Source organism: Protomyctophum bolini (genome assembly GCF_963924005.1).
Source record: "Protomyctophum bolini genome assembly, contig: SCAFFOLD_108, whole genome shotgun sequence".
Lineage (NCBI taxonomy): Eukaryota > Metazoa > Chordata > Actinopteri > Myctophiformes > Myctophidae > Protomyctophum > Protomyctophum bolini.
Genome location: NW_027665563.1, coordinates 89,277 through 112,187, shown reverse-complemented (window position 1 = coordinate 112,187; position 22,911 = coordinate 89,277). Strand labels below are relative to the sequence as shown.

Below are 22,911 nucleotides of genomic sequence, written 5' to 3'. Positions count from 1 at the left end.
TAGTAGTAGTACATCTATAGTATAGTAGTAGTACATCTATAGTATAGTAGTAGTAGTAGTACATCTATAGTATAGTAGTAGTAGTAGTACATCTATAGTATAGTAGTAGTAGTAGTACATCTATAGTATAGTAGTAGTAGTAGTAGTACATCTATAGTATAGTAGTAGTAGTAGTACATCTATAGTATAGTAGTAGTAGTAGTATATCTATAGTATAGTAGCAGTAGTATATCTATAGTATAGTAGCAGTAGTATATCTATAGTATAGTAGCAGTAGTATATCTATAGTATAGTAGCAGTAGTATATCTATAGTATAGTAGCAGTAGTATATCTATAGTATAGTAGCAGTAGTATATCTATAGTATAGTAGCAGTAGTATATCTATAGTATAGTAGCAGTAGTATATCTATAGTATAGTAGCAGTAGTATATCTATAGTATAGTAGCAGTAGTATATCTATAGTATAGTAGCAGTAGTATATCTATAGTATAGTAGCAGTAGTATATCTATAGTATAGTAGCAGTAGTATATCTATAGTATAGTAGCAGTAGTATATCTATAGTATAGTAGCAGTAGTATATCTATAGTATAGTAGCAGTAGTATATCTATAGTATAGTAGTAGTAGTATATCTATAGTATAGTAGTAGTAGTAGTAGATTCAGTAGAATCTGGTCCCAGGTCTACAGTATAGATAAACCAGATAAAAGCGACCATAGAACCGGTTTAATCCGGTTTCCTCCTTCAACACTGCGACTCGGTTCTGACGGTCTTCCTCTCCACCAGCAGGAGGCGCTGCAGGCTCTTCTCTCGCTCCCTGGCCTCCTTGTCTCGCCCCCTCGCCTCCTTGTCCTCTCGTTTCCTCATCTCCTTCAGCCTCTTCTTCAGAGCCGAGCGGTCGCGGTGGCTGCTCACCCCCAATGCCTGATGGGTAATGATGACAACATTAATAACACGCCCTCTGATTGGCTGCTCAGTGTCTTGAACGCAGCCCTGCAGTAAAGGTCATATGTCGACCCCCGCCCGCCCGCTCACCTCCGCCCCCCCACCCCCTCATGGTGCAGCGGCCATCTTGGAAACTAAACGCAATATAAACAAATGGGAGAGAGGTGTGGGTCGAGAAAGGCCCTCATTGAGCTAAAAAAAAAAAAAAAAGAAATTACAAAAATGTACAAACACCTTTAACCCATTTGGGGCGGGAACCCCTTTTGGTGTTAGCATTATGTTATAATATAGCTATTGAAAAATAGCAGACCTACAAGCTTGTAGCGTGCCCCCGAGTGGCGAGCTACGAGCTTGTATGTCTGCTGTTTTTTGAAAAATCGAAGAACGACGGACATGAGAAACATGGCTTTTTCAGAGAACTGTCATTTTCAAACAGACATTTTTATAGGATCTGATCTCAGGTCAGAACGTGTTAAGGAGATAAATGATGTGATTCAACTAGAATCTGATCTCGGGTCAGAATGGGTTAATAAGGAGATAAATGATGTGATTCAACTAGAATCTGATCTCAGGTCAGAACGGGTTAATAAGGAGATAAATGATGTGATTCAACTAGAATCTGATCTCAGGTCAGAACGGGTTAATAAGGAGATAAATTATGTGATTCAACTAGAATCTGATCTCAGGTCAGAACGGGTTAATAAGGAGATAAATGATGTGATTCAACTAGAATCTGATCTCAGGTCAGAACGGGTTAATAAGGAGATAAATTATGTGATTCAACTAGAATCTGATCTCAGGTCAGAATGGGTTAAGGAGATAAATTATGTGATTCAACTAGAATCTTGATCTCAGGTCAGAATGCCGTTAAGGAGATAAATGATGTGATTCAACTAGAATCTGATCTCAGGTCAGAACGGGTTAATAAGGAGATAAATGATGTGATTCAACTAGAATCTGATCTCAGGTCAGAACGGGTTAATAAGGAGATAAATGATGTGATTCAACTAGAATCTGATCTCAGGTCAGAATGGGTTAAGGAGATAAATTATGTGATTCAACTAGAATCTGATCTCAGGTCAGAATGGGTTAAGGAGATAAATGATGTGATTCAACTAGAATCTGATCTCAGGTCAGAATGGGTTAAGGAGATAAATTATGTGATTCAACTAGAATCTGATCTCAGGTCAGAATGGGTTAAGGAGATAAATTATGTGATTCAACTAGAATCTGATCTCAGGTCAGAATGGGTTAAGGAGATAAATGATGTGATTCAACTAGAATCTGATCTCAGGTCAGAATGGGTTAAGGAGATAAATTATGTGATTCAACTAGAATCTGATCTCAGGTCAGAATGGGTTAAGGAGATAAATGATGTGATTCAACTAGAATCTGATCTCAGGTCAGAATGGGTTAAGGAGATAAATGATGTGATTCAACTATAATCTGATCTCAGGTCAGAATGGGTTATGGAGATAAATGATTTGATTCAACTAGAATCTGATCTCAGGTCAGAATGGGTTAAGGAGATAAATGATGTGATTCAACTAGAGGGGTCATGTGACCTCCTGACCTTGAGCTTGTCGCTGTCCAAGGTCAGGAGGCGGGGCCCGTCCACGCCCTTGGCGGTGAACTCTGCGGCGTATTGGTCCATGCTCAGGCCAATCAGCCACAGGCACACCTGCTGATTGGTCCACTCCGGCAGAGGAAGGCTCTGCCATTGGTGGTTCTGCGGTGGGGGCGGGTCATCGTCCAGAGTCTGATGATGAGAGACAGACGTGAGAGAGACAGACAGACAGACAGACAGACAGACAGACTCACCTCAGTGGAAGAGAAGGTCAAAGTGTGTGAGTGATCACAACCCGCCGACGACCCTACACTCTGTACACGCACACGCACACGCACACGCACACGCACACAGGTCAATTAATTTCAAACTAAGCATTTCCACCATTAGTAGTCGGTAGACCAAATGATTTAATAAATGGAATCAAAGACATGATTTAAAATTAAAAGTCCATTTATTAATACCGTTAAAATGAAGAGGGGGAAAAACATAAGCCAATTAGCCCTTCGCTAAGTCCCTCCCCCCCAACCCGTCCTTGTCCAATAGACACGTTAGCAACGGTTACTATAGGGTAGGTACCCTCACAAAAACATGCATTATTTTGCAGGCAAATTATTTTGCAGGCAAATTATTTTGCAGGCAAATTATTTTGCAGGCAAATTATTTAGCAGGCAAATTATTTTGCAGGCAAATTATTTTGCAGGCAAATTATTTAGCAGGCAAATTATTTTGCAGGCAAATTATTTTGGCAAATTATTTTGGCAAATTATTTTGCAGGCAAATTATTTTGCAGGCAAATTATTTTGCAGGCAAATTATTTTGCAGGCAAATTATTTTGCAGGCAAATTATTTTGGCAAATTATTTTGGCAAATTATTTTGGGGGGCAAATTATTTTGGGGGCAAATCATTTTGTCAATTTTTTTTGTCAAATTTGACAAAATACTTTTTACAAAATACTTTTTACAAAATACTTTTTACAAAATACTTTGTCAAATTATTTTGCAGGCAAATTATTTTGCAGGCAAATTATTTTGCAGGCAAATTATTTTGCAGGCAAATTATTTTGCAGGCAAATTATTTTGCAGGCAAATTATTTTGCAGGCAAATTATTAGGGTTTTGGCAAATTATTTTTTTAGGCAAATTATTTTGCAGGCAAATTATTTTTCAGGCAAATTATTTTGCAGGCAAATTATCTTGGCAAATTATTTTGCAGGCAAATTATTTAGCAGGCAAATTATTTTGCAGGCAAATTATTTTGCAGGCAAATTATTTTGCAGGCAAATTATTTTGGCAAATTATTTTGCAGGCAAATTATTTAGCAGGCAAATTATTTTGCAGGCAAATTATTTTGCAGGCAAATTATTTTGGCAAATTATTTTACAAAATACTTTTTACAAAATACTTTTTGGCAAATTATTTTGGCAAATTATTTTGGCAAATTATTTTGGCAAATTATTTTGGCAAATTATTTTGGGGGGCAAATTATTTTGGGGGGCAAATTATTTTGCAGGCAAATTATTTAGCAGGCAAATTATTTTGGCAAATTATTTTGCAGGCAAATTATTTTACAAAATACTTTTTACAAAATACTTTTTACAAAATACTTTTTACAAAATACTTTTTACAAAATACTTTTTACAAAATACTTTTTACAAAATACTTTTTGTCAAATACTTTTGTCAAATTATTTTGTCAAATTATTTTGGGGGGCAAATATTTTGGGGGGCAAATTATTTTGTCAATTTTTTTTGAAATACTTTTTTTGAAATACTTTTTTTGAAATACTTTTTTTGAAATACTTTTTACAAAATACTTTTTACAAAATACTTTTTACAAAATACTTTTTACAAAATACTTTTTACAAAATACTTTTTACAAAATACTTTTTACAAAATACTTTTTACAAAATACTTTTTGCAAATTATTTTGGGGGAAAAATTATTTTGGGGGGCAAATTATTTTGTCAAATCAAAAAGTCGGTAGACCAAATGATTTAATAAATGGAATCAAAGACTCCAATAGACACGTTAGCAACGGTTACTATAGGGTAGGTACCCTCACAAAAACATGCATTATTTTGCAGGCAAATTATTTTGCAGGCAAATTATTTTGCAGGCAAATTATTTAGCAGGCAAATTATTTTGCAGGCAAATTATTTTGCAGGCAAATTATTTAGCAGGCAAATTATTTTGCAGGCAAATTATTTTGGCAAATTATTTTGGCAAATTATTTTGCAGGCAAATTATTTTGCAGGCAAATTATTTTGCAGGCAAATTATTTTGCAGGCAAATTATTTTGCAGGCAAATTATTTTGGCAAATTATTTTGGCAAATTATTTTGGGGGGCAAATTATTTTGGGGGCAAATCATTTTGTCAATTTTTTTTGTCAAATTTGACAAAATACTTTTTACAAAATACTTTTTACAAAATACTTTTTACAAAATACTTTTTACAAAATACTTTTTACAAAATACTTTGTCAAATTATTTTGCAGGCAAATTATTTTGCAGGCAAATTATTTTGCAGGCAAATTATTTTGCAGGCAAATTATTTTGCAGGCAAATTATTTTGCAGGCAAATTATTTTGCAGGCAAATTATTAGGGTTTTGGCAAATTATTTTTTTAGGCAAATTATTTTGCAGGCAAATTATTTTTCAGGCAAATTATTTTGCAGGCAAATTATCTTGGCAAATTATTTTGCAGGCAAATTATTTAGCAGGCAAATTATTTTGCAGGCAAATTATTTTGCAGGCAAATTATTTTGCAGGCAAATTATTTTGGCAAATTATTTTGCAGGCAAATTATTTAGCAGGCAAATTATTTAGCAGGCAAATTATTTTGCAGGCAAATTATTTTGGCAAATTATTTTGGCAAATTATTTTACAAAATACTTTTTACAAAATACTTTTTACAAAATACTACAAAATACAAAATACAGGCAAATTATTTTGCAGGCAAATTATTTTGCAGGCAAATTATTTTGCAGGCAAATTATTTAGCAGGCAAATTATTTTGCAGGCAAATTATTTTGCAGGCAAATTATTTTGCAGGCAAATTATCTTGGGAAATTATTTTGCAGGCAAATTATTTAGCAGGCAAATTATTTTGCAGGCAAATTATTTTGGCAAATTATTTTGGCAAATTATTTTGCAGGCAAATTATTTTGCAGGCAAATTATTTTGCAGGCAAATTATTTTGCAGGCAAATTATTTTGGCAAATTATTTTGGCAAATTATTTTGGGGGGCAAATTATTTTGGGGGCAAATCATTTTGTCAATTTTTTTTGTCAAATTTGACAAAATACTTTTTACAAAATACTTTTTACAAAATACTTTTTACAAAATACTTTTTACAAAATACTTTTTTCAAAATACTTTTTTCAAAATACTTTTTACAAAATACTTTGTCAAATTATTTTGCAGGCAAATTATTTTGCAGGCAAATTATTTTGCAGGCAAATTATTTTGCAGGCAAATTATTTAGCAGGCAAATTATTTAGCAGGCAAATTATTTAGCAGGCAAATTATTTTGCAGGCAAATTATTTTGCAGGCAAATTATTTTGCAGGCAAATTATTTTGCAGGCAAATTATTAGGGTTTTGGCAAATTATTTTTTTAGGCAAATTATTAGGGTTTTGGCAAATTATTTTGCAGGCAAATTATTTTTCAGGCAAATTATTTTGCAGGCAAATTATTTTGCAGGCAAATTATCTTGGCAAATTATTTTGCAGGCAAATTATTTAGCAGGCAAATTATTTTGCAGGCAAATTATTTTGCAGGCAAATTATTTTGCAGGCAAATTATTTTGCAGGCAAATTATTTTGCAGGCAAATTATTTTGGCAAATTATTTTACAAAATACTTTTTACAAAATACTTTTTGGCAAATTATTTTGGCAAATTATTTTGCAGGCAAATTATTTAGCAGGCAAATTATTTTGGCAAATTATTTTGCAGGCAAATTATTTTACAAAATACTTTTTACAAAATACTTTTTACAAAATACTTTTTACAAAATACTTTTTGTCAAATACTTTTGTCAAATTATTTTGTCAAATTATTTTGTCAAATTATTTTGTCAAATTATTTTGTCAAATTATTTTGGGGGGCAAATATTTTGGGGGGCAAATTATTTTGTCAATTTTTTTTTAAATACTTTTTTTGAAATACTTTTTTTTAAATACTTTTTACAAAATACTTTTTACAAAATACTTTACAAAATACTTTACAAAATACTTTACAAAATACTTTACAAAATACTTTTTACAAAATACTTTTTACAAAATACTTTTTGCAAATTATTTTGGGGGGCAAATTATTTTGGGGGGCAAATTATTTTGGGGGGCAAATTATTTTGTCAAATTTTTTGTCAAATTTTACAAAATACTTTTTACAAAATACTTTTTACAAAATACTTTTTACAAAATACTTTTTACAAAATACTTTTTACAAAATACTTTTTACAAAATACTTTTTACAAAATACTTTTTACAAAATACTTTTTACAAAATACTTTTTACAAAATACTTTTTACAAAATACTTTTAACAAAATACTTTTAACAAAATACTTTTTGGCAAATTATTTTGGCAAATTATTTTGGCAAATTATTTTGCAGGCAAATTATTTTGCAGGCAAATTATTTTGCAGGCAATTTATTAGGGTTTTGGCAAATTATTTAGCAGGCAAATTATTTAGCAGGCAAATTATTTAGCAGGCAAATTATTTTGCAGGCAAATTATTTTGCAGGCAAATTATTTTGCAGGCAAATTATTTTGGCAAATTATTTTGGGGGCAAATTATTTTGGGGGGCAAATCATTTTGTCAATTTTGACAAAATACTTTTTACAAAATACTTTTTACAAAATACTTTTTACAAAATACTTTTTACAAAATACTTTGTCAAATTATTTAGCAGGCAAATTATTTAGCAGGCAAATTATTTAGCAGGCAAATTATTTAGCAGGCAAATTATTTTGCAGGCAAATTATTTTGGCAAATTATTTTGCAGGCAAATTATTTTACAAAATACTTTTTACAAAATACTTTTTACAAAATACTTTTTACAAAATACTTTTTGGCAAATTATTTTGGCAAATTATTTTGGGGGGCAAATTATTTTGGGGGGCAAATTATTTTGCAGGCAAATTATTTAGCAGGCAAATTATTTTGGCAAATTATTTTGGCAAATTATTTTGCAGGCAAATTATTTTGCAGGCAAATTATTTTACAAAATACTTTTTACAAAATACTTTTTACAAAATACTTTTTACAAAATACTTTTTACAAAATACTTTTTACAAAATACTTTTTACAAAATACTTTTTACAAAATACTTTTTACAAAATACTTTTTTCAAAATACTTTTTGTCAAATTATTTTGTCAAATTATTTTGTCAAATTTTTTTGGGGGGCAAATATTTTGGGGGGCAAATTATTTTGTCAATTTTTTTTGAAATACTTTTTACAAAATACTTTTTACAAAATACTTTTTACAAAATACTTTTTACAAAATACTTTACAAAATACTTTACAAAATACTTTACAAAATACTTTACAAAATACTTTTTACAAAATACTTTTTACAAAATACTTTTTACAAATTATTTTGGGGGGCAAATTATTTTGGGGGGCAAATTATTTTGGGGGGCAAATTATTTTGTCAAATTTTTTGTCAAATTTTACAAAATACTTTTTACAAAATACTTTTTACAAAATACTTTTTACAAAATACTTTTTACAAAATACTTTTTACAAAATACTTTTTACAAAATACTTTTTACAAAATACTTTTAACAAAATACTTTTTACAAAATACTTTGTCAAATTATTTTGTCAAATTATTTTGTCAATTTATTTTGTCAAATTATTTTGTCAAATTATTTTGTCAAATTATTTTGTCAAATTATTTTGGGGGGCAAATATTTTGGGGGGCAAATTATTTTGTCAAATTTTTTTGAAATACTTTTTACAAAATACTTTTTACAAAATACTTTTTACAAAATACTTTTTACAAAATACTTTTTACAAAATACTTTTTACAAAATACTTTTTACAAAATACTTTACAAAATACTTTACAAAATACTTTTTACAAAATACTTTTTACAAAATACTTTTTACAAAATACTTTTTGCAAAATACTTTTTACAAAATACTTTTTACAAAATACTTTTTACAAAATATTTTGGCAAATTATTTTGGGGGCAAATTATTTTGTCAAATTTTTTTGAAATACTTTTTACAAAATACTTTTTACAAAATACTTTTTACAAAATACTTTTTACAAAATACTTTTTACAAAATACTTTTTACAAAATACTTTTTACAAAATACTTTTTACAAAATACTTTTTACAAAATACTTTTTACAAAATACTTTTTACAAAATACTTTTTACAAAATACTTTTTACAAAATACTTTTTACAAAATACTTTACAAAATACTTTACAAAATACTTTACAAAATACTTTTTACAAAATACTTTTTACAAAATACTTTTTGCAAAATACTTTTTACAAAATACTTTTTACAAAATACTTTTTACAAAATATTTTGGCAAATTATTTTGGGGGCAAATTATTTTGGGGGGCAAATTATTTTGTCAAATTTGACAAAATACTTTTTACAAAATACTTTTTACAAAATACTTTTTACAAAATACTTTTTACAAAATACTTTTTGTCAAATTATTTTGTCAAATTATTTTGTCAAATTATTTTGTCAAATTATTTTGTCAAATTATTTTGTCAACTTTTGACACTTTTGGTTGTTGAGAAACAGCTCCTAAAACATTATTTGACACTTTTGGTTGTTGAGAAACAGCTCCTAAAACATTATTTGACACTTTTGGTTGTTGAGAAACAGCTCATAAAACATTATTTGACACTTTTGGTTCAATTTCCCCGCCCATACGCATCAAGTCTACCGAAGTATCAGGTGAGAATGTGACCTAAATCTCCTAGAGAGAGAGAGAAGCTCACCGTCTAAGCAATACACCTGCAGCACCATGTTAGCCTTCTTCCTATTGGCCGTCCACTCCAGCAGGGACAGCGGGTAGGTCCGTGCGGTCTCGAGGGCGGGGCCTGCACTCAACTGGGACTTCTGATTGGCCTGGATGAGTCTGTGTTGCAACAGCGCCTGGCAACCAACGGGGGCATGGTCAGACACAAACCTGTAGAGACACAGGTCAAGGGTCAAGGGAAGCATTAGATTTATTCAGTAGTTAAGTAAGGTCAAGTAGATCATTATGATGCCTTTGAATGTCCTCACTCATTGCATGCCATATTTGTTACTTACCGCATACAGTGTTACAAGACACACACACACTACGACAGACACACACACACACACACACACACACACACACACACACCACAACAGACGACAAACACACACACACACACACACACACACACACACACACACACACAACAACAGACGACAAACACACACACACACACACACACACACACACACACAATACAATAGAACACAACAAGTATAATATAATAACAAAACAAAGACACAGGGCCATTTGCACCAAGAAAGATTAAGCCTTAATCTGGTTTAAATCAAGGTTTATCTATTAATCCAGTTGCACCAAACTTTAAACCTAGTTTTCACTAATCCGGTTTAGTTTTAAACCATCCTTTTAATCTTGGTTTTGTTTTTTTAATCTTGGTTTTAATTTTCACAGTAAACCTGGATTAATGTCAATCCTGTTGCACCACTACTTTAAACTTTGATTTAAGTATCAATAAGGGATTAATTCTAAACCAGCAGGAGAGGAGGTTTAATTGAAAACAACATGGCAGCATATATACCTCTACGTGTTTGTTGTTGTTTGGGAAACTATCGGAGGAAGTGGTGGTGTGTGTGATCGACGGAACAGATCTATAAACCTACCACGCACCACGGAGTGACCATACGTCTGTTGTTTTTTTTAGCGAGCGAGACGACTTTTATTATTATATATATTTTTGCTGCAGGCACTATAATTTAAACATTCTCAAATATGAATGAAATAGTAATGCTAATGATGCTCACGACTGCTGCTGTTTATTTACAGCGCAAAACCAAGATGGCGGACACACAACAAAGTTTAATCCATGAATTAATCACAGTTTAAAGTTTTAATCACAGTTTAATCACAGGTTAAGGATTTAATCACAGATCTGTTGAGCAATGCTTAAAATTAAGTGGTGCAACACAACTCGAATTAAAATTAATCCTTGATCAACAAATCCCTGATTAACACTAAACTAAACTTTATTTAATCTTTCTTGGTGCAAACGGCCCTAAGACTATATAGTGCTTCTTTGTTTTAGTTTTCCGCCAGCTGGTAAAAAACACTGTTCATGTCAATGAAAGTTACATTCCGAGGTGTTTAATATTAAAACAAACGTCTTGTAACAAACACTAGCAGCGTGCTTGTTTGGGCGTGTCAGTGACTGTGTGTGGTGGTGGTGGTGTGCAAGAGGTGGCACGCACGACCTGATGACTTAAATACATGCACGTGCGTTATTATGGATCCCACCGCAGCTCAGCCTCAACAGAGCTGAATCCGTTTTTATTCTACGGTCTCTGTCGCCCTCAAGTGGACAAAATCAGTAACAGGCCTAGAACCACAGTATGTTTCCTCTGCTGCCTTAAATGAATTACCTTTTGTAGGGTTGAGTTGAGTAAAGTTATATTTGAAAATAGGGTTAAAAAAATATCTATAACATAAATATATAACAGACCACACAATGTACTTTGAAATAACTTAAAATGGATAATAATTAACCCATGAGTTATAGTTACAATATTTAATTACTGAAGGTTAGTTCATATTGAACCCATTGCAATTTAGGCTGCTTGTTTCTTGTGTTTGTTGACACCAACAGAGAAAGAAGCATGTTATTATTATTTTCTTATGAACACCAGACTCTGCACAACAAGCTATGAAAAAAAGAGAATACAGAAGAAACATTTAATTCTTTAAAACTATGGATGGAGCTGAAAATATTCACCATTTCAGCAACGCCAAGGAGCGCTTTCACCAAACAATAGCTGTGGAAATAGTGTATTTGGACTTGTTTACAGGTGGAGAGGAACTTTAATATTTCACCACTACACCCATAGGTGTCCCTGACAGACTTATCACACGTCACCACCAACCAGTTCATTCATTGAGCTGACTACAAGTTAAAAAAACATTACACTAATCTACTGATGTGGTAGACAATTAGTGGACAATAAAACACTGGATAAAACATCAGCACTCGACTGCAGTAATAAACACAGATCAAATAATTTAAGGGCACTATGATCGCTTCACAGGATTCCCACACATTTTTACCAATGAATTTACAGAACCCAATTTCCAGGAATATAACAATTCAGTGCAATGATGAGTCTCTTACTCCTATGTGCAACAATGCCCAAAGACAGGCAGTGTAGCAACAATAAAGCATAGACTATAGAACGGTATGATCGGTATCATTCTATTCCAAATGTTGCCTAATGTTTTTCTACACCACCTCTCCTAGGACATAGGATAAGGGCCGATTCATACTCCTATTTTAGAGCCGAATAAAAGTCGGTTCGGCTCTGTAGAGCCTACAATTTGACGTCATTTGAGGTTCGGGGGGGGTGGGGCGGGTACCGTCCTAAAGTCGGCTCTTCGGTGCTACTGAAAATTTCTGACGAGCCGAAATCATTTCGGCAGTACAGCGCCGAAACAGCGGTAAAAATAGGAGTATGAATCGGCCCTTACTCTGCAGCACGCTGTGAGCTTGTAGATCGGTTCATTTTTGTCAGTGTCAAGCTGTGCTTCATTTGATGCTGATTGCCTTCATTTTACACTCTCAAGACTTGAAGATCTAATAAGGGTCCATTTGGTTACCAACTGATATCATTTAGCTGTATGGGGACCACCTGTAACCACCTCACGGACCACTGGTGGCGAATCACTGCCTTACAATATTAAATATGAAGCAAATATAGATTGAAGTGCTTCGACACAAGACTGAATGGAAAGCAAAATAAAATAACAAAGTGCTCGTCACTGAACGGTACTGTAGCCCAATTTATCTTGTGCTTAAAGCAAACTAAAATAACAAAGTGCTCGTCACTGAACGGTACTGTAGCCCAATTTATCTTGTGCTTAAAAATGCTCATTATTTATATAAATAATGTTCTATCATTTAGTTCAACAATAAAATGTTGAAATGTATTATAGTTGTATCAAATAATGTTATATTCTTTAATTCAAACAATAAAATATGTATTTAATTTAAATACATAAAACATTTATTATTTAAAATAACAAATGTTCATAGCTGAAATTAAATTGTATGTCCCGTGAGCTGTGCAACCCGGACCACGCATCACAGCCAATATTTAACCCATTTTGGGCGGGAACCCATTTAGGTGTTTTAAGCATTGTCATGCTTTAGCTGTTGAAAAATAGCAGATCTAAAGCTCATAGCGCAGCACCGAGTGCCACACTACAAGCTTGTAGGTCTGATATTTTTGAAAAATCGTGAAAATGTGGCACAAATCTTTGAATATATATTCTTTCAGAGGGAACATTTTTAACTCATATTTGCTTCCCCCATTTTTCCCCTCACTGTATACGTTTCTTTTCCCTTTTTGCTTCCTTTATGATTAATTCCTGTTCTGTTCTTTAACTATATAGAAGTGTCTATTTGTACGTCTCTAAATGTTTTGATGAATTGAACATGGTGGACCCTGTTGTAAACAAGTGTAATGCAAACTGTTAATAAATATTTCAATCAATCAATCAATTCTGGATTTGATAAGCGAGAAACACCAACACACACTCACAAAGTCACCCAAGTGAAAAACCAATAAATATACTTCATATAAAAAATAAAAAAAGTGACCAAAGTGTTCCTGTGCCTCAATGTCAGAAATGTGAGAGTTCACCGGAGGTGGGAGGAGCATTAAATGCCAACCTGGATGAAAACACAATCTCCTCCCCTCAGTGGTGTTGGTGATGGCTCACAGATGCAGACGGCGGCTGCAGGTCTTTGCTCTCTGTGTCCGAAGCAGAGTCGATGTCCTGCGTCTGCTGTTTCATCCACATGGCAGCTCCTCGTGTCTGAGATATAGAAACAGAAAGTTAGCTCCTCTAATGCAAGTAACTGACAATATATACACAAACTCTGATGAGGCAGCATCGCATTGTTTGAAAAAAATCACTCCTGTGTGAAGTGAGGGGCTTTTTACCAACCCTTATCATCTCACATCATGACGATATCATAACATAACATATATATGTCGATTTGCTCAGTGACAGACAAAACAGACACTGTTCATTGTTAAGTTAAACGCCCGGGGGTATTTATTACATTAACCCATTCAAGGACGGGAACCCCTTTTGGGATTATGTTATGCTTTAGCTATTGAAAAATAGCAGATTTACAAGCTCATAGTGCGGCACTAAGTGCCGCGCTACGAGCTTGTAGAAAAATTGTGAAAATGTGGCGTGAATCTTTGAATATATATTCTTTCCCTGTGGACGTTTTTAACTTCAATCTTTGCTTCTGGGGGGTCTCTGGAACAGATAGGGGTCCCGCGGCCAAATACAGATAATTCTGGAGGTCCTTGACATGAAGAAAGTTGAGCACCACTGACATACTGTAGATCGACAACAACGGGAGGTATGATTAATTCTAACGCGACTAGCGGTGGGCCGTCTAACACATAATCTTTGCTTAGAATTGGACGGAATTATTTAGATTTAGATTCACGCCAGCCTGTGGAGCGATGCGATGGGTTTTGATATCAATACATCACCGTCCTTTTATTGATCTCAGTCCTGGGCGACGAGTGTTACTAATTGATAGGATGGAGAACTCCGTTCTTGCCGCTCGGGTGTTAATGGCATTTAATGTTTGTGTTAGTGACAAAACAAACATTAAACTCTGTCCATTGTCAATGGACAAGACAAACATTAAACTCTGTCCATTGTCAATGGACAAGACAAACATTAAACTCTGTCCATTGTCAATGGCGTTTTGAATGTTTGTCTAGACAAGACAAACTTAATTAAATTAAACATAGGAGGGGCCAGCGCCCCTCAAAAATAGAATCTTTTGTATTAGCTTTAATATGTCATGTTAACTTAAGGACTGGGATCTGAGATGATGATCATTACTGTGTCTACAGTACCTGCCCCTGAGATGTCTATCAGTGAAAGATTCAATATAAAGAGGCTTTTTACAAAAGTTGTGGGGCATCTTATAAACTGGGTGGGGGCGCGAGACGAGCAGTGACGCTGACGCACAATGAATTTGGCTTAAAATAAAACGGCGATATAGCTGCAGAAGATAGAGGAGCGCATATTGGATTGGTCTTTTATTTAACAATTAAACAGCGCCTGAACCAGGCATTACCTCTCCATCAAATAAAAATATATATAATCCAAACTCCTCTGTCAATTGTAAACGAACGGTAACATGAATGAACTCTTCAAGACACTTGTCAGAAATAAAATCAACCACGGTTGATTTGATTGATCATAAAATTAACGTGACTGTGAGTGTGTGTATGGGAAAAATATATAAACTTCACAGATTATAGATCACTTGGAATTATAACAATCTGTTAAGTATTGCCTGAATAATGCCACTGGTGAAATCCCATTTTTTATCGACATGCGATGCCGATGGAGAAATCCCACATAGTTAAATTACAGATGAAGAATTATAATCCAAGGTTTGTCAATCATATTATGGTTTATGGTTGAAAGTAAACCATAATAAGTAAACATTAAGAAGAGATCTGCAGTCATTGTGCTGCATGAGAGCAGCTCCGCTTGCTAATTGAGTTGACATTTGCGCAACTTCACTGCATGGCATTACAGTAATTAGTTATTTGCCAGCACCTGCTCCAATATAGGCCTAAATCGAATATTTATATAGCACATTTAAAACAATAAAAGCTGACCAAATTGCTGTAGGCCTACAGGCTGAAACAAGTGGAGCATCACCATCGGCGCACAAAAAAAAGCATAATTAAAAGAAAAAACACAGGCAAATAGTATAGGCTACATAATTACAATAATATGATCAGGTGCAATTAAATGCCAAAGAGAAAATTAAAGTGTTTTGGTCTGGGTATGTAGGAGCTGCTCTGCTGCATGGGAGTTCACAGTGATGGAACAGGTCAGTCTTCAGACAAGAAAAAAAAAGATATCGCTGGCAACGGCAAAATCAATTCTCTGCATCGCCAAAATAAAAATATAGGCCTAGTTTCATTTGTGCCATTATACTCTCAGCCAATATGCACAACGCAGCGCATGAGATTGCAGATCTTCGAATTTCCGGTGCGCGCACAAGTATAATGTACACCGCCAGGCTCCACAAGGTTCTCAGCGCAATGGCGCATCGATAAAAGTTGGGATTTTATAGTGGCATTATTCAGGCAATACTCAACAGATTGTTATAATTCCAATCTGTGAGTTTATATTTTCATTTGGGTGTAAGTAATGTTTTTATATGACTTATCAAACATGGTAGCCTATATTTAATGTCCACTGAGCTGTGGTGCGCTTGCCTACACTCTCAATTAGGGATTTTCCCAGCGGTCATTTTCACTCTCGTGTACAACCTTTATTCAAATAGGGTATTTTAAAATGCAACCACACTTTTGATTTATTTTTCCTGGCTCCTGGGACTGCAGCTGCACTTGTTCAGTTGACTTCCTTGTTAACACGGGGAAAGAGGAGGCGTTGCGAGGTGCTGCGAGGCGCAAGCATGGGGCCGTCTCGGACCAAAAGCGGACGCTTTTTTAATGACTATTCGATTCAAAATGTTAAAATCGATTCCCGTGCGTATCAATTGAACGTCGATTAATAAAAAAAATTGGGTCAGCCCTAGTCCACACTACTACTGTACACTATCCCAGGTTAGGGTCAGACTCACCTCAGCGGTGGACTGCAGGCTGCAGAGCGAACATGATCTGGTTGACTCCGTGGTGAACGGGCTTTCCGTAGGTGGCCCCCTTCGGTACGGGGCGTTCACGACCATCACGGCGCACACGGATACGATAGATGACGTAGCCTGTTGAAACAAAAAAAGATATGATAATGACGTAAACATACGCTAATGACGTAGCCTGTTGGAATAGAACACAGTGCTGCTGTTTTTGCTTGTAAAATGTGTTATATTGATTTCGGCAACACAAAATCTTTCTCAAATGTCATAAATACATATACCTAACATCTTACATATACCTAACATCTAAAACAAGTACTGGTGCCTTAGTTTACTCATACGTTAATCTAGATCATGAAATGTAGCACATTTGTAAAAAAAGAAAAACGCTTCAACTAACGTAAATGGCACCCAGCACACTGAAACATACACACAGTGCTGTGCCCTGAGATGGAGGGATCAGCTGACCACTGCATGTCTTGTAGTTGAAGCGGATGTCAGATGTTTATAGGGTGAGCAGGAAAGGTGACAGCACTGAGCCCTGGGGAGTGCCTGTGATGTACACCAGCACCTCCGAACAGACAACCCTGCAGTCTCACATACTGCAGTCTGCCCCAGAGGTTCTTGGATCTTAGATCCATGCCACCAAACCATGCCCCCCCCCCCCCCCCCCCTTCAACACAAGCTTCTGCAAGCAGTTGTGACCGGATAGTTTTGAAGACACTGGAGAAGTTTAAAAACAGCATGATTCTAACTGTATTGCCCAGGGTGTCAAAGTGTGTGAATGCCTTGTTTAGCATGTAGAATAGATGACATCATCAAACCTGGTATGCAGACTGAAGGGGGCCAATGTACTGATTGCACGGAGATGATCACAGTTCCTCCCCGTCTTCAGGGAGAGGATATCGTTTGGATCAGCCCCTCATAACACGTAGAAAATGCATGTTTTGGCCAGAAAGGAATCTTTTTCCTACCGGAAATAAAAAATACTTTGTTACTCCACTGCGCCCCTGCAGATATTAAAAAATCCCTTTCTGGCCAAAATAAATGCATTTTATACAAGTGGTGGGGAGCTCAGAGTGGAAAGTAGGCTTTCTAGTAATAACACAAGCCGCCTGTAGCCCAGCCTACAGACCCTACAGACCCAGTAAACACTCACCCTGCTAGGCCTTGTAGCCCAGCCTACAGACCCAGTAAACACTCACCCTGCTAGGCCTGCGGTCCTTGTCGGGCCTGGTGGGTCGGGGGGCTCTGTAGAGGTTGGACAGCTGGCGGTACTGCAGCAGGAAACGCATCACGTCCGACTGCTTCTTGCGCCACAACTCCTGCATGTATTTGTACGCCGACTACGCTCCCATCTTGGTTTATCTGCAGGAGGAGAGACAGCAGGACAGTAAGACAATGTACTTGTACAATAATACTTTCCGTCAAGAAATTATGTGCAGGAGTTTGGAAGCGCACGTCAAAGTCACCCTGCGCACCACCTGTTTCGAATTTGCACATAATGCAGGAGGCAGCAGTGCGCCCCGTTAATAAAAACGAGTGCTTCCAAACTGCAACACTTAGAAAAAGAATCACCTGCACAGAATGTCTTGACAGAAAGTAGCTCATATTAACAATAACAACATGTCTACGGTGGATTTTTATGACACACAAGCTCGGCAGATTGAAAGAGGATAATTCAAGCTTGGCCTACAGCTGCAATGTTGGTGAGTTTAATGTCGTTTAAGACAAGCAGATCGCAAACGCAAATTGGATGAATGGGGAGTCAATGGAGGGTATTGCAACTCTAGATTCATCCCATTATAAAAAAATCTAGAGTTGCAAATTGCTGCTAGTCTATCAACTAGGCTTGATAGATAGCCTGGTATAATCTGGGCTTTAAATGAGCTGTACTGTACTTTGAATGTTTGAACGTGTATGAAAGGTGGTATATAAATAAAATTGCCTTGCCTACTTGCTCAGACTGATATAGACTGTAAAAGGGTAACACACACACACACACACACACACACAGTCTGTATAATCATTCATAGGCTACTACTCATTGTTGACAGAACATACTGTATTAATTTCACACTCAGAGATGATAGATAATTAATTCACTGTTCATTCAGTCACTGACTGAACATGTGACTCATTCAGAGATAAAGTGGGGTATTTTGAGGTAAACCCACCTTTTCAGACTCCATCATGGCCCATAGCACTTACCCCACCCCCTTAGATAGCATTTGATACAGACTTATAGCATGTTATGAAGACAGCACTATAATTGCACTGTACGTAGTCATAGCACGTCATAGTACATATGTATAGCATAGTATAGTATATATGTATAGTTTATATGTATAGTTTCATTATATATATATTCCACTGTTACTTTCTTAGCTTACGCATGTTTCATGATAAATGCTTTTTATGTGATGTATTCCCATGCTTTTTTGTTCTTGCTTAATGTAAATCGCTCTGGATTAAGAGCGTCTGCTAAATGCCTAAATTGTAAATTGTAAACTGACCTGAATGGAATGGTCTCTCTCTCTGTGTGAATATCTCTCTCTGTGTGTGTGTGTGTGTGTGTGTGTGTGTGTGTGTGTGTGTGTGTGTGTGTGTGTGTGTGTGTGTGTGTGTGTGTGTGTGTGTGTGTATTGACAGATGCTCTCTACCATTAACAATGAAGCTAGAGGCCATTAGACCAATAGCACTGTCTAAAGTCCAACACTTTTTCTCCAATGTTCACCTCATGCAGAAGGTACTAAGCGAAATGAACAACAAAACAGTGAGCTTAGTACGTAAGTGGTTTTCCCTGAACACACACAGCACCCGTGACATTATTCACCATCCTCAGTGGGGGGGCGGGCTGGGTGTACCGAATGTGTCATGGATCTATATCAGCATGCGCATAGCTCATCTATTAAACATGCTGAATAATGATGATAAGGATGTTAGGGAGCTAGCCAGATCTTCCCTGTTCCTCGATATGACGAGACGCAAGGTCCCCTTAGCCAGGGAGCCACAGCCCCACTTCCTTGGGTTCAAAAGGAAACCCAGTGGGAAACTGGACACTCGCTCCCCAGGCTTCGGTGTCTCGTCAGATTGGCCGGATCTGAACGACCTCTGCATCCAAGCCGGTGTGTCCCTGGAGTGGGCGCGGCCTGACTCTGAGACTGTGGAGGTCTCTGAGGACATAATAACTGACCTTCTCACCTCTGTTAGAGCAACAGTGACCTACAGCGGACACACCCACCTGTTGACACCTAAGGGTGCCCGGCGGACCCTGTTGGATATGTTCCAACATCGGCAACAACAACACTGGACTGGACTCAAAAAAAAACTGGGGAAACTGGCTTGTCTTCCCCATGCTGACCACTCTGTTTCCCATTCATTTATAAGGAACACTGCTCTCAATGAGGACATTATCACCTTTACAGTAAAAGCCAGGCTACAGATCCTTCCCACCAAACTCAACCTCTCCCTCTGGTTTCCCTCCACCCATGCACCTCATTGCTTGCATCACACCACAGGGCTTGTTACAGAAACCATGTCACACATTCTGAATGGCTGTTTTGCCTATAAAAGGGCTTTACATAGCACGCCACGACAGAATAGTTGATCTCATAACTAAGGACATATCCAAACATTTTGCACTGTCTGTGAGAATGTACAAACATTCCTGTGTCAAACCTTCCATGTTTCAACTCTGTACTGAAAATACTGACATTTTTGCACATCTCTCTGCTAACACACCAGATGTTGTTGTGGTTAATGAAGAGAACAAATCAGTTTTCATTCTTGAAATGGCCTGCACCTTTGACTCTAGCTTAGAGGAAGCCTTTATGACTAAGGTCATTAAGTACCAGCCGCTCCTCCAGTCCATCATTGAACTAGGCTATAGGTGCAATCTATATGTGTTTATCTTCGGCAGCCTAGGACATGTACACAGTTTGGTCGTAAGAGGCTTCCAACAACTTGGGATGCCGAAAAAAGCAGCCAAACGGCTTGCGAAATTCTGTGCAATATCTTCCACTATCGGTAGCCGCCAAATATGGCGAAGACGCTGTTACCTGTACCCCTGAAGGGTGTGTGGGTATTTATTTGTTCGGGATTTGCTGACTGCATTCTGTGCGGCACCTTGTAAATATTTGTGTCCTTGTATTTGTATCTCTTATGTGGACATAAATAAATTATTAAAATGTGTGTGTGTGTGTGTGTGTGTGTGTGAATGAAGTGTAAACTGACCTTAAGACTGTTAACACTTCCAGTCGTTCCATTCTCAGAACAGCGTTGGTGGTAAAAAATAACATGAAAAGTCCCTTTAGTTTCGCTGCTGGCTGTAGAGACACGTAACGTAATTTAACTTTGGCAATGGAACCAAATGGACCCGCTCGTTCAGACAAGACGACTCGGTTCAATATATGTAACATATTTCCTGCTACGGTATCATTTATTATTAACAGCAAAATCAATGTCTTTGCTAAAGTTTTTTCACTGCTGCAACGTTGCTGCTGACGCCCCCATAGCCCGGAGGGATCAGCCCACACTGGGATTGGCTGCTTGGTTGCTAGGCAACAGCGCGTTCATTAAATTAAACTCAAGATAGATGTATCGATATAAATATAAAATCATATCTATTTATTTTATTACATATAAACGTATTTATATTAGTTTAAAACAAACCGTCATCTGTCTTTGGACAATATGTCTATAATATGATAAATATTAACTAACCAAGTGACTAACCAATCACAGCGCGACCGTCCCTTCGGGCAATAGGATCTTGGAACGGAAGTAGGTGCGAGCCTAACTTCAACTGGGAGGAACATCAAGGCCTCAATGTTTGGTTCCGGTCTTGGAAAAAAATGAACTTTAATAATAACGATTGATTGATTGATTGACATACTGTGAAATATAATGAAATGTACCCATTCTACATACTGTGAAATATAATGAAATGTACCCATTCTACATACTGTGAAATATAATGAAATGTACCCATTCTACATACTGTGAAATATAATGAAATGTACCCATTCTACATACTGTGAAATATAATGAAATGTACCCATTCTACATACTGTGAAATATAATGAAATGTACCCATTCTACATACTGTGAAATATAATGAAATGTGCCCATTCTACATACTGTGAAATATAATGAAATGTACCCATTCTACATACTGTGAAATATAATGAAATGTAACCATTCTACATACTGTGAAATATAATGAAATGCACCCATTCTACATACTGTGATGAAATATAATGAAATGTACCCATTCTACATACTGTGAAATATCATGAAATGTAATAACCATTCTACATAACATGACATCACGAGCCGCGGTGAAGAGCAAACCACCGCCACCGCCCCCAGCCCTTCTCTCTGTTTTTACTCACCACGGCTCAACGTTATTTCAGCTCACCACCGACAAGCCAGACTATGAATGAGCCTTAAGTCGCCTGAGGGCCCTAAAGGGCGAGGTCGCATGCACGCATCCGCCTGGGTGACAGCGCTTTGGAATGGGGGTCAGATCATTCTGTACTGGCCATATAAGGAGCGTGTCTATAAGGAGAGTGTACAGGGTTTGATGAGGTCAGATCAACATATGGAATGTCAGAACAGGTCAGCTACATATATGGAGATCTAAGAGTGACAGCGGGGCCAGTCTTGAGTGTACAGGGTTTGATGAGGGCCCAGGTAGGGCCGGGCCTTCATTTCCAGGCCTGTTGAGAATGTAAATATTGATGACATCAGGTATCTCCATATATGGGCTTAATTGCGACAGCACGTCGCTTTTACTATGACATCGGGGGTCTTCATCACTGATGATGTCACGTGATATCACGAGACCTGGGCACCATATATGGGTCTTTCCCATGTATGGGGATTTTGAGTGACACACTGACAGACAGGAAATGCACGATTCCATTTAACTGCGACCTACTGTAGCCTTAGAGTATATATGAATTATGTATATTATATATATATATATATTAATATTATACTCTTAAGACTGTAGCCTACATATGTTTAATAACCGTCTATTCTAACCGTTTATAGCCTATGATTATTTTACTGTATATTTGCATGTAATTAAATCTCCTGGTGAATTAAATGAAAATGGAGGACCCCAATGGAAACAAGCCTTTAATAGTGCTTTTTTCTTATTAATTTTAATCCTCAGACATTTGTATTGAACTGTACTTTAATATTCTACAAACTGTTAATAAAGTTTTCAATCAATCAATGTGTTTGTTGTTTACCTTTCTTACTGTAAGTCACTCTGATAATATAGTGTAGTATAAGCCAATAAGCATCGACCAATGAGAAATCAATATTATGTAAACGCAATACCACAGATCTGTTTGGATTAGTGGAGGACGGCCCTGGTACCATGGGGTTATACTGACACCTAGTGGCCATCATGATTCATGACAGGCTGGATGAAGCTGCT

At 36.2% G+C, this 22,911-nt stretch overlaps 1 protein-coding gene across 2 annotated transcripts; it reads right to left on the bottom strand.

Annotated features, from left to right (window-relative positions):
- Positions 1-800: 800 nt before the first annotated feature.
- On the bottom strand, positions 801-20,871 carry LOC308312243 (uncharacterized protein). Of its 2 annotated transcripts, XR_013963756.1 has the most exons (8): positions 20,694-20,871; positions 17,663-17,825; positions 16,446-16,583; positions 13,473-13,618; positions 9,492-9,682; positions 2,766-2,825; positions 2,518-2,703; positions 801-923 (listed from the first exon to the last, which is right to left on the bottom strand). XR_013963756.1 is itself a non-coding variant. In XM_080794624.1 (4 exons), the coding sequence occupies exons 2-4, from the start codon at positions 17,786-17,788 to the stop codon at positions 13,499-13,501; spliced, it is 384 nt and encodes a 127-aa protein (XP_080650750.1). In that variant the 5' UTR covers positions 17,789-17,825; positions 20,694-20,871; the 3' UTR covers positions 12,232-13,498. The 2 variants fall into 2 exon arrangements, 1 of the variants encoding a protein (XP_080650750.1); XM_080794624.1 differs by lacking the exons at positions 801-923; positions 2,518-2,703; positions 2,766-2,825; positions 9,492-9,682 and having other exon boundaries at positions 12,232-13,618.
- Positions 20,872-22,911: the final 2,040 nt, after the last annotated feature.

Coding starts and splice junctions, on each gene's coding strand:
- LOC308312243 (XM_080794624.1), bottom strand. CDS start 17,788: ATGCAGGAGTTGTGGCGCAAGAAGCAGTCGGACGTGATGCGTTTCCTG. Junction 16,584..17,662: donor AGGACCGCAGGCCTAGCAGG/GTGAGTGTTTAC, acceptor TTGTTTCAACAG/GCTACGTCATCTATCGTATC. Junction 13,619..16,445: donor GCCTGCAGTCCACCGCTGAG/GTGAGTCTGACC, acceptor TCTATATCTCAG/ACACGAGGAGCTGCCATGTG.